The sequence below is a fragment of the Lycorma delicatula genome, chromosome 1 (assembly GCF_047948215.1).
Source record: "Lycorma delicatula isolate Av1 chromosome 1, ASM4794821v1, whole genome shotgun sequence".
NCBI classification, from domain to species: Eukaryota; Metazoa; Arthropoda; class Insecta; order Hemiptera; family Fulgoridae; genus Lycorma; species Lycorma delicatula.
In genome coordinates, this window is record NC_134455.1 from 300838415 (window position 1) to 300851276 (window position 12862).

At 29.0% G+C, this 12862-nt stretch overlaps 1 protein-coding gene across 1 annotated transcript in view; it reads left to right on the forward strand.

Moving 5' to 3' along the window:
- LOC142317859 (orexin receptor type 2-like) overlaps positions 1-11769 on the forward strand; it is a 182007-nt gene extending 170238 nt beyond the window's left edge. The window contains exon 2 of the mRNA XM_075354408.1: positions 11200-11769. Within this exon, the coding sequence (XP_075210523.1) occupies positions 11200-11769 (570 nt within the window). The remainder of the gene's footprint in view (positions 1-11199) is intronic.
- Positions 11770-12862: the final 1093 nt, after the last annotated feature.

A 12862-nucleotide genomic window follows, 5' to 3' on the forward strand; every position in this document is an offset into this window, starting at 1 on the left:
GGTGGGATGAGAGCCTTCCATCTCTCCCAAACAAGGGCTTTCAACAGTGCGCCTCACCAAGCTACAGGCCACCCATCCTATTCGAATTTGGCCATCAGCCAACAACTTGTTGGCAAGGATAGGCGACACTGCCACCGTGAACAATACGTGCAGTGTCACCACCTCCTCCGTGATTTTACGAAGGTCCGTAATAAAGTTTTCTTGGGTGGTGAGTGCATCCACGTCCTTAACGATGACGTGGATCCTTCCTCCGCTCCTTCCCGCCATCTCTGTGGTGCCCACATACGGAGGTGGAGGTCCTCCCCAGAACCATTTCGGGCAAAAAGAACCCCCTTCCTCGCATGGCGAGACCGCCCCTTTGATTGTGAGAAAGAGGTCCATATTATCTTCTAATATGATTAAAATTAGTCACTTACTTGTTCAGATGGAATGTTTTCTAATAAGCTACATAGAAACAGATACAAATTGTGATAATGCGTTAAAAGCATGAAATACGATGTAAGAAGTATTGATATATTAGAGGTCCTTATATATATATTCTTATATCCTTATCTAAATATATATATATATATATATTTAGAGAGAGAGAGAGAGAGAGAGAGGGCAAAATATGTATATTTATTATATTTGCTGAAGAGAAGATAATTTATTAACATAAAATGCAAAATTAACCAATACTATGTAAATTAATAATGTATTATATTAAATTAATTTTTTTTAATGAAAAATCAATTGCGGAAAGTATGATATAAAAGATTGTTAAAAAAACAATTGATAGTGACTGTTAAAAAAAAGGAATGCGTGAAGTATTCTTGTTTAGCTTATTATAAGCAGTTAGCTTAATGCATTAGTTGTTTCTACTACAATGTATCACTTTTTGTTCAGAAAGTAGCGCTGCTGCCAAGAAGTACAACCTGTTACGGGTCGGAGATATTTTGAGCAATGAAATAAATAGTTTCTCCCTGCTATTTCAAAATTTTCTTTAAGTAAAAGTAATATTATTTTATTTTTTCTTGGACTATAATTAATTAATTAAAATGTTAATATTTCTGTTCTTCTAAAAATATCATATTTAAAATATGATTTCCATCTAAACAAGTAATTTAATTGATATATTAAAACATGTTTTATGATTACGAGATATAACATTTTCTTAATATATAATTTTGAATTTGTCACAACTCTTTGGTAAAATACAGATTATTATTCATTGTAATTTTGTTTCTTTCTGTGGTTCTTTTCGATTACTTATTATTTATTTATTTTTAGCACAGTAGAATTTTAAAGGTTATCCTTAATAATAGAATAACTACCGTAAAATTTCTATAAAAATAGAAAATTTTCTTTCATATCTTTGTAGAATTTTCTTTCAGCTTATTCTTTTATCCAAATTTAATTAAGAAACACCTACTAAAGTATTTTTTCAGAAATTAAATTTACTTGATTTATAAATAATAATAAAAATTATCCTACGTTGATTTATATAAAACCACTTATATTGAGTATTCATAATTTAATTCAGATCAGAAAAAAAATATGTCTCCTGAATCAATTTTAAGTGCTTAAATTGTTCACCACAAACATTTTTAAAATTTATTTTTGATTTTTAAAATAAAGTAGTTGCATTATTTATATACCCCAATTGCGTTCTGATTTAAATTTAATTTATTTTTTATTGTGTAGGATATAAATGTAAATCTATGTATCTAACGACACGATATTACTTAAATTTTATTATACCATTAAAATAAAAAAATTCTCTACTTTCAAAAGATAATTGAAATACATTCTTTAGAAAATGTCACATACAAAATAAATTATCAAAGATAGGTCTTGTAATTTATTATTTTATCGAATGTAGAGGAAAATTCTGCTATAGGTGTTACGGATTTATTACAATAAATCTCTGTTAAACTGAAGAGAATTATGATATGAAATATTAACGTTCAGAAAAATTTGCAAAAGTTTAGACTAATTTTTCGATGGAGATGAACAAGGCGCATAGTTAAGAAATTTAGATTCTATTATTCTTTTAATTTTCTGGAAATTTTATTGTAATATGTATCTTTTTTACACATACACCATTCCATCTGTGTTTAAATTGTGAATTGCTCATCTGCGTTTAAATATCATTAATTCAGGGTATATTAACGCTGAACCAGACAAAACACGGGCACAATATTTACTGTAGAATAATTATTATACGGTTTGATTTTTAATGACATTAAACATATAGTTTACATTTTTCAGCCTATTGGGATGATAGTTAATGTGCTAGACACGAAGTGAAGAGATTTTAATTTTTATTACTCTTGTAATCGTCTGGAAATTTTATTATAAAATTCATTCTCTTTACTCATTCTTCTTTTAGTTCCACAGTTATTACAGTTTGCTTACATCTATTGCGTTTATAATGGGGGGAAAACGTATGAAATGGCTTCATGTTTATATACAACCGACACAGTTCATCTATAAGCAAATTTTGTTTATATTATTTAATTTTTAAGAGAGTAATAAAAATCATATCAAGCATAGTAATTATAATATGCTTACACATATTATCATATGTGAATTATCGTGTGAAAATTATATGCCAACTAATAGAATCCTAGGGAAAACCTAATATAACTTTCATTGTTATTAAACAAGTAAATATAGTTTATAAATAAATATTACTACAATATTGTTTATCAATATTTTCTTAATAAAGTAAACGTTTTGTTATGCAAATCTTATATTTTTAAATTTTACTGTTTATTTTTTTTAGAGAATTATTTTTTATGAGAATTGTTTATTTTTATAAAATAATTATTATCTTTAATATTTTTATCATGAGTTTAACAGTTTTTTTTTTATTTTTAGAATAATCTTTCTTTTAAGTTAATTTTAACACGTATTACAAATTGAGTCTGTCATCTCCAACTTAGTGTTATGTTTACATTTTTAATAATTATTTTAGAATAAGCTTTTTTTGCTCTGTTTTTGTTTTCACTTTTTTGTATAACTTTGCTTATATGGATTTTCATGAAGAGTTTCAGTGGAAACTTTGTCATTCAAGCATCTAATTTACTCACTTACTTTACTTAAAACTTTTGTAAATAAAACTTTGCACCGAAAAATAAAAAAAAATAACGATTTTGTTTATCCGTGTTTAGCAATTTTATACCTGTAAAATTACTTCTTGATGGAAATCTTCTTCATCAGAAAGTTCTTTTTAAATTTTAATTAAAAAGTGAATTGTATGTTTACCACTTCAATCACTGATAAACCAAGTATTCTGTGATATTACAATTTGCCGGTAAAGATAACTATTTTTTTTTTTAAATCTTAATTGACTATATATATTAATAAATATAAATTTAATATTTTAAATTAAATCCATTTTTCCCTTTCATAATCATCATATATAAATCTTACTTGCTTTTTAATAACGCTTTAATTATTTTTAATTACGCGTGTTTTCTTTAAGAATAAGAGATTTAAAATGCTGCTATTGATTTCTAATACTGATATAAGATCTTTACAATTGATTTCTACCCTGAAGAATATCCTGTTATTTTCGGATGAATTAGATTGTTTAGTTGTAATTATATTCTTGTGAGAGTTCCTAAAAGCATTTTTTTAATAAATAATTTTAATTTTTTTTTAAATTAAAATTATGATACTGTATATCAGTGATATGGAATGATATGATATTACAATTTTCTAAACTATTAATAATTATTTATCAGTATGAAAAAAAATTGTATTCCATTCTTAAATATAAATTGTAATTTTTCACTGGAATTAAGTATTTTTTTAATTATTCTATTTTTCAAAATGAATAGTTATTGATATTTGTCAAAAATTGACAAATACAGTATCGTCAAATTCTTCTTAATTTTAAGTCTAATAAGCTAGAATCATCTGTAAGACCGTACATGTAGATATAATTTATACGTTTATATAGAGTATTTCTTCAGTAAGAAAAAAAAACAGGTTTTTATGTGTGTATTATATTTTGAGATATAGTACACACATAAAAATTACATACAGTTAAAATACAAATATTATAATATATTACGGTTAAAGTTTAAAAATTTATAATATTTTGTCAAATATCTTAACATAAAAACCGAGATTTCTCTTCTGAATGAGTATTCTCCTTTTTTCTCATAGTAAAACAGTTAGACCTAGTAAAATTATGTAAATTTCAATATTAACAGGAAAAAAGTTTGAGACTCAATAATTAATTTAGCTTACTTTATAACATACTAAACTGTATATGAAAACTTATAAAGAACGTATAATGAAAACTTATTCAGCAAAATTAATATTACGATTATAATATATAGTAATAAAATTGAATTTTATGTAAATAATTATTTAAACTATAGGTACAGACAGTAAAATAGCAACAATAAAAAAATGAATAATACGACTAATAATAAAAAAGCTGATGATTAAATAATGTTTAGAAATTCGTTTCTATTTCTTGGATTATTTGTACTATATTATTTCTTAGGATACTATTGTATACTAGGCTATAGTATAATTGATGTAGTATAGTATTATTGTGTGACTGATGTAGTGATCAATTAGAAATGCAGATTTTAATTCTCCTAAACTTTTGGAATGTTGCAAGTGGATTTTGGGTCTTAAAAACTGAATAAAATAATTATTAAAAGCCAAAAAAAATCGACTAATATTTGTATATATTCACCTAAAATAATTATGAAAAACGAACAAAAAATAGGAAGAATTAGTTCTACTTCCTTTCCTTACAGACATTTTTCAGGAAACAGTAAGTTAGCGAGTGAAATTTATTGTTACTTCTATTTTTATGTAGTGTTAGGTGTTTGTTAGTCTTAACTAAGTGAATGCCATTAATGTCACCATCTGATACAGCCTGAAAAGATACCAGACTACAAGATAAAATGTAGAACTTATATTAGATTTCATCGCTGATTAACTGAATTCGGAAAAAAATGCCTGGAACAAAGGAAATAAAACTTATTAGAATATTTTTTGTTTGGTTTTCATAATTATTCTAGGTAGATGTTCAAAGAAATCACCTGGTTTTGACTTAATTACAAACAAATTGCTTGTTATTCTATCTTCCAAAGCCATCGTTTATATAACACCCCTCTTCAGTGGCATTTTCTGGACAACGTACATTCCAACGGAATAGAAAGCTTCGCAAATAGTTATGGTCCCGAAACCAGGAAAACCAGTACACGATTTGTTTTGTGAAGTCAATAAGGCCTTTTCAAGGTCTTCTTCTATCTTCTATCTTCACCTGTTCTGTCGAAGATATTTGAAAAGTTATTCCTTCGGTGGATGCGGTCTAATTTAGAACTTGATCTTGTAATTCCTGACTAGCAGTTCGGTTTCCTTGTCGGCATTCTACTATCGAGCAAACGCACAGGCTTGTAAACGTAATCAGCAAAATCCTTGAGGAGTGGAAATACTGTCCAGCAGCCTTCATATCTATTCAACCGTTTCAAAATCAGCTATAATATTATTACTAACTCAGAAACATCTTTTCCTGAGCTTTATTATTTCTTCCATTTACATGTAAAATTCCAATTCCTGAATTTTGCTTCTATCTATAGTGAAGGCTGACTGGTAGAATATTATGTAGAGTAATGTTTACAAGTATAAAATTATTAATTTTCTTTATTTGCTTCTTTCTTTTTTTTTTAATAATATTTCTTAATTGGATAATAGATATACAAAAAAAGAATGTTTTTACAATATGCAATAATATATAACTATAACTGAAAAATATAAAATTAACATTAATAAACTAATTTACAAAATTTCTCTTAAGTTAATTAAAATCACAATATCATTAATTTTGTTTTTAATTACTACTACATTTAAACTAATTTAATTAATTAAACGTAGCGTTAAATGAATTTTCATTAAAAACAAAATTAAAATTCTTAAAAATTAACATTAGATTCTTAGATTTAATCTAATTGAAAAAATCTAAAAACAAAAAAACACAGTTTAAGAGACTAACAAATAAACTTAGATTAATGCTTTATTATTTATTATCGTTAATTACTTAAAAAATAAAAGTATATGTACTAAGGATAGGTGCCTCCTTAGCACATAGCTGTGTTGAGGTCACCATCATTTCTTAAAATAATCAGTTGAGACGGATTCTAACAAGTTTCTCTAATAAAAACAGAAAGATTCATTTAATAATTATTTATAACCTAAGAAAATTACACATAATAGAACTTTACCTTCAATGTTTACACGATTACTTAACGACTTATTTAACACTTAATTATGATTATTCAATGACTAATAAATTAGTGTCACTCGATGAAAAATGAAAAATTTAGTTTGTTAATTAAAAAGAAATTGAATATCCTGCAACGTCAAAAGCCATAGTCTCAGCCTTTTGGAGAAGATTGGTAGAGAATTTGCGGTAGTTATAGAAACTGGAAGTTTATTAAACAACTTTGGGGCACAATAAATGAACAAGCGTTTATAAGCCTCGTTTTTCGGAAATGGAATAGCTACACGGTTCTGTGCTTGTAGCCTGCCTGAATAAACACTATTATTACCCCTCATATAAACTCCTCTAATATAGAATATCCGCAAAACCCGATAAACATAAATATACCTTAATGGCAAGATTTGCAATCTTTGAAACAGTGGGAAGGATGGTTCAAATCTATTTACTTAAGTCATAATTCTTACAATCTTCTTTTGAGCAATCATAACAGGATTGAGAGTAGAAATATACGTACCTCCCTAACAGCGAATGCCGTATTGCAATTTTGAATTAATAATTGAATAATATATTGTTTTAAGGACAGAAATTGGACAAATATATTTAAGATAATAGAATTTCCTAAGCGCTGAATTCACGTAACCCTTTATACTAGTTATATGAGCTTTCCAGTTGATACTCTCATCAATTATAACACCCAAATATTTTAGTTAGTCAACCCGTTCTATTCGGAAACAGTTACTACAAAAATTATTATCCAAAAGACAAGGTTTACATTTAAAATAAATATCATCAACTGTAAACCTCTTAGACCTGGTACTCAATGTAAAATGAACAAATTTAATTTTAATACTCAGGGCCATTCTGTTTATTCTAAACTACAGTTTCAGCATATTCAAGTCATTTTGCATTTCATTTTTAACAGTAAATGTGTTTTCTGAGGAGTAAGAGAGCGCAGTATCATCTGCAAAACAAGTCAGAGAATTTGTGAATTTACCAGTACATAAATTATTGATGTAAACCAAAAATAGAATTGACCCAAGCACAGAACCCTGAGGGACACCGCAGGAAATTGGGGTTAAATCACTAACTGAATTTTTGAAGCGGACACACTGTGTACGACCTGTTAAATAAATTTTGAACCAATTATTAGTGATACCTCTAACTCCCGCTTCCCATAACCTATTCAAAAGAATATCATGATCAACGCAATCAAATGCTTTGGATATATCCACAAAAATTCCCGTTACACATAAGTTATTATTTAAACCTTCAAACAACGATGAACAAAAATTAAGTAGAGCATCTTCAGTAGATTTCTCCTCAACAAAACCAAATTGATTTTCGCTTACAAATTTGTTAGCATTTAAAAAACTAATAAACGTTTCTTCATTATTTTTCCTAATATTTTCGAGAAAACAGAGAGAAGAGATATTGGTCTATAGTTATTAATATCAGTATCCGAGCCTTCTTAAAAAGAGGAATTACTATGGCTGGCTTTAAAGGTTTAGGGGAAGAACCTATCTCAAAACTTAAATTAAATAAAAATGAGAGAATAGGAGATATAATATCGCTAATGTTTTTCAAAGTAAAAGCCGAAATCCCATCAATGCCGGGAGCTTTATTAGAGGTTAGACTATTAATACAACTGCTAACCTCCTCCAAACTAGTTGGAGAACAAAAGAAAGATTTATTTACATGTGTTTCTGGAAAACACCGATTATATTTATCTCTACTTAAGCCACAAGACGATCCAGACTATTTATTAAATTATCAACATAAACAAAAAACTTATTAATCTCATTCGTAATTTGAAGAGAATCATACATCTGCTCTCCAGGATTAGATAACGAATTCTTATTTTGTCTAGTTCCCAGAATTCCATTGATAATTTTCCATTGTTTTCTAACATCCCTTCTACTTTCATTAAATAAATTAAAATAGTAATTCCTCTTTTGTTGCTGCATATCTACCTTTAGCTTAAGCGAATAAGAATGAAAAAAACGTTGAAATTTTCTGTCATTTAATCTACTTTTGGATTTTTTATACAACGTGTTTCTAAACGCTTGTCGTTTACAAAGGTCAAGTGGCATCCACGGTTTAAGAAGTTTGCACTTATTAGTTTTTTTCTTAACATAGGTTGATTTTTCTAGGCTAGATTTTAAAATAGTTATGAAATGATCGAAAGCCACTGATACATCTCGCTGCTTATAAATGCATGACCAGTCCATATCTCTCAAGAGTTTACGTAAACACAAATAATCTATTCGAGATAAAAGAATTGAGGATGTATTTTTTGAAGATATCTTGGACCGAAAAAAAGAAAGTTCACGTAGAATCACGTCTTGGTCAACTCTACCAGAGGATATGACTTTTGGTTTACAGTCTATGTTATCCCTTGTTCGAAAAAAAATATGATCGAGACAGCTGTTGCCTCTAGTAGGAGAATTTATTAATTGCTGTAGACCATAACTAGACATAATAGTTAGATAATTATCTGCATAATTTGAATGTTTGAGCAAGCATAAATTCATATCACCGATAACTAGCAACTTCTGTCATTATTTGAAACTGATAAGACAGAGTTTAACTCTCCTATAAAATACATAACAGAGTGGGAGTGCAGTCTATAAATAGCAAATAAAAGCAAGAGACACGCTGTAATCTGTGTTTGATAGATTAATAGTCACTTTTATAGAGTCAGCAGAAAACATATTAAACATTGCATTTGAACTGACTTTGTACTGTTCAGATACATATATCATAACTCCGCCAGATCTGTATGACACATTACAGTAAGCAAACTGATTGTAGCCATTGATAGAAAACAAGTCTTTCTCAGAATTGTTTATCCAAACTTCTGATAACACTATTACGTCTGGTGGCTTATCTAACCTACTTAAATACATTATAAAAGCATTAAAATTTTCTCTTAAGCTACGAATATTTAGGTGAAACACAAGCAAATTTTCTACATTTTTACAATAATTATTAAATTCTATAAAAGAACCGTCATGGTTAGCCGCCATTTCTTATTATTTAAATTTGTAAAGAAAATTTAAAAATTTTAACTAATGAATACTTAACAAAAATAAAGAACCCTCATTGAATACTTAAATAATAACAACAACAACAACAACAACAACAATAATAATAATAATAATAATAATAATAATAACAATAAGCAGCTATTTACTTAAGTTTTTCAATATCATCCATTGAATTAATAGGAAGAGCCGAGTCACCTTGGTTTTTCCTGATGAACATCTTGCCATTTCGGATCCACAGATAAGTGTATTGCTTGCCCTTCTTTAATATCCTGGCAGCAGAAAACAGCTTCCTCTTCGCTGGACTGAGGCTTTCGTTGATGTATATTAGAGCCATGTTTTGATGAATTCCTAGATGTTGATTTCTAAGATCTCGTTTGACTCTTCTTTTTCCAAGCATTTCTTGTTTCTTCTCTCTTCTTGCAAATTTTACTATGATGCCAGCCGGAGTATTCGAGTTAGGTCTCCTTCCAAGTCGATGACAGACATCTATGTCTTCTCTAGAAATATTCATATTCAGAGCTGAGCCCACATTTTTCACCACCTCATATACATCCTCTGTTTTATCTTCCGGAACACTATGTATTTCAAGTGAATTGCTTCGCATGTATTGCTCTTGTTTCTAGTAATTAAATGTTAATTGATAATTCTTTGTTAGAATGTATTTTCTGAAAACTTGTTTTCGTGTTAATTAAAAACTTACTTCAAAGCACGCCGATCATAGTAGCGATAAGTTGGTGTGTAATGAATCAGCCTATAATATAGTTCACGCATCCATGTACAAATAATACTTAAAAAAAAGATTCTCTTTTGTCCTAGAAAATGTAGATTGTTTATCAAATCACGAATTTAGATTCGTCAAATCACGACATTCTCAGAAATCAACTTACAGTTCATACACGTCAATCGTACATAGTAGACGAAACTTCAAATAACTAAATATTATTAAAAAAATATAATTTTGAAGTATGAAAATGATCAAGTGCCTTCCACACTAGAATTTCTGCTGTTTATTAGAATTTTTGTCTGCTTAGTTGTCATCGCGTAGTCCAAGAAAGATTCCTGAGGTAGTACTCTTGCGAGTACTTGGAAAGTATGGTCATTCATATAGTTCCTGAGTAAAAGTGGCAGATTACCGCGAATGCCCAATTTATGTAATTGAAGCATTATTCCATGTCGCCAGGTCATACCGAATACCTTCTGCAGGACAAAGAAGACTCCGACACAATTTTTTCTTCTGATGAAGCTGTTATACATAATTTTCTCTAAGTTAATCATTTGATCCGTAGTTGAGTGGTATTGACGATATTTTTACTCATATCCAAATGAGACAATTATTTATCATTTTTTCAAAACTTTTTCCCATAGTGCACGTCAAAGAAATAGGACGTAACTATTAAGATCCGTTAAATTTTTATCTTTCTTTGGAAATGGAACAATGTGTGCTTTTTTCCACTGCTACTGGTACGTTCCATCCCACCATATCTGATTATATAGTTCTAACAATTTACGTTTTGCACTGGTATTCAGTTGTCTGATCATGACATAATTAATTTCATCCAGACCATATTTCCAAATTTTTTGAAGGTACATGATCTGCTGGTGGCCGAAAAAATTCAATCAAACTTGGTGCCCTGAAGGTGTAGGACAGGTCAAATAAAAGATAACATTTCCGAAGAAACTACTCGGAGCCCGATATCCAACTATATGTATTGTACGTATGTACAGCTGTTGCCACCCTAGACGTGGAACGTAGGTTGGTGTGTTCCAGACGAGAGATTTATCTACCTGAGAGCATTATTACTACTACTACTAATACTACTACTACTACTCTACTACTACTACTAATATTCTAATTAATTATATAGTATTTATCCTCATTTTCATTGTACTAATTAATTAATTATGTTTCTGTTTCAGATAACAATTATGAAAGCCGTCCATTTATTCATCATTATGTTTACTACAATCTCTTTATCTTCATCAATGATTAATAATAGAAGCATTCGAGTTGAAGAAAATTTTGATATAGGAGACGTAGATTATATTGATCCTTCTGTTGATGAGATATCAGAAATAAACTTAAACGTTAGGTCTAATCGGGATACGAATGTATCGGATGAGAACGGTAATTCAACCGATGAAAATCAACTGTTAGCAAATTGTTCGAATGAATATTGTGTTAGTGACTACGAATACATTCAGATGATCGAACAGCACATATTTCCATCGGCACCTGAATGGGTACTGATAGCTTTACATTGTCTCGTATTTTGTGTCGGTTTAGTGGGAAATGCATTGGTATGTGTAGCGGTGTATAGGAACAGGACAATGAGGACGGTCACTAATTATTTTATCGTGAATTTGGCTGTCGCTGATTTTATGGTCATATTGTTTTGTCTTCCGCCAACTGTTGTATGGGATGTTACACAAACCTGGTTTATGGGAACTTTATGTTGCAAGATTGTACTATATTTTCAGGTAAGTTGAATTTTTATTATTTAATTTTACCGATTATGAATACGGAAAAACATATGTTCTGTTATTTTAAAAGAAAAATCCAGTTTTCATATAATAATAATATACTCCAATATTATGTAAAATACATATTGCTTTGATCATGCGCCGTAAATTTTATGAAGAGTTATAAATACATTTTATAAACATTATCTTGTGTTGTATTATATAAGTAATAATCGGGAAAATAAATGTGTGCCTTACTTTACAATCTGTTTGTATTTTTGTATTCATAGTTCTACATACTACTTGCGTTATCACTGGAAAATATTATTATTATTCGTCTTTTTTTAATGCTGAACATAATGATTTAATATAAGCAGGGATTGTACTATTTTGTAGATGCTAATTATTTTATTACAATACGTCTATTGTCTTCACTGATTGAAGCAATTTATTTGTTATTCTTCTAAAAAGGATGGAATAGGATTAATGTTATTGTTGAGAATTCATATCAATTTTTCCACGAGTAACCTTTGACTCATATGAGATTGCTTTAATTGCTAATTTTCTGGCAATTAACAAACAGAAAGTTAATTGTAATAATTAAATTTTGATGAATTTTTAATCCGATTATAAAAAAATAAACATTTTCATGATTAATATATTTTTGGTTTTAAATATTGAAAAATCAGTTTTAAAATATTTAACCTTCAATAATTAAAAAAATCCAGTTGTCCGAGAATTATCTGAACATCCTGACCCCGTAGGGGAAGACACCCTCCATATGGTAGTTTTGGTCGCCACGTCACCCCTTCTACCTAGCCCTTATGGGCATTACTGAAAGTCATCCTCAGAACCCCGGCAAAAGGCATCTCTTGATATTGCCTCAGTCCGAATGCCACCGACGTGAATACCGCATGTGATATTTCCGTCGGTGTAGTACTAGGAAATAGTACTCTTTAAAACTAAACACATCTATGTCGAGTCTTTAACAAGTCTGAGTGACATGAAGGAACTGAAATTAAAACCGCAACTACCTACCCGAAAGGTTAGAAGTTGAGTTCAACACGCAACGATAACGCAAAATAGAAATAAAAATAAAAATAAATAAACAAAATAATAA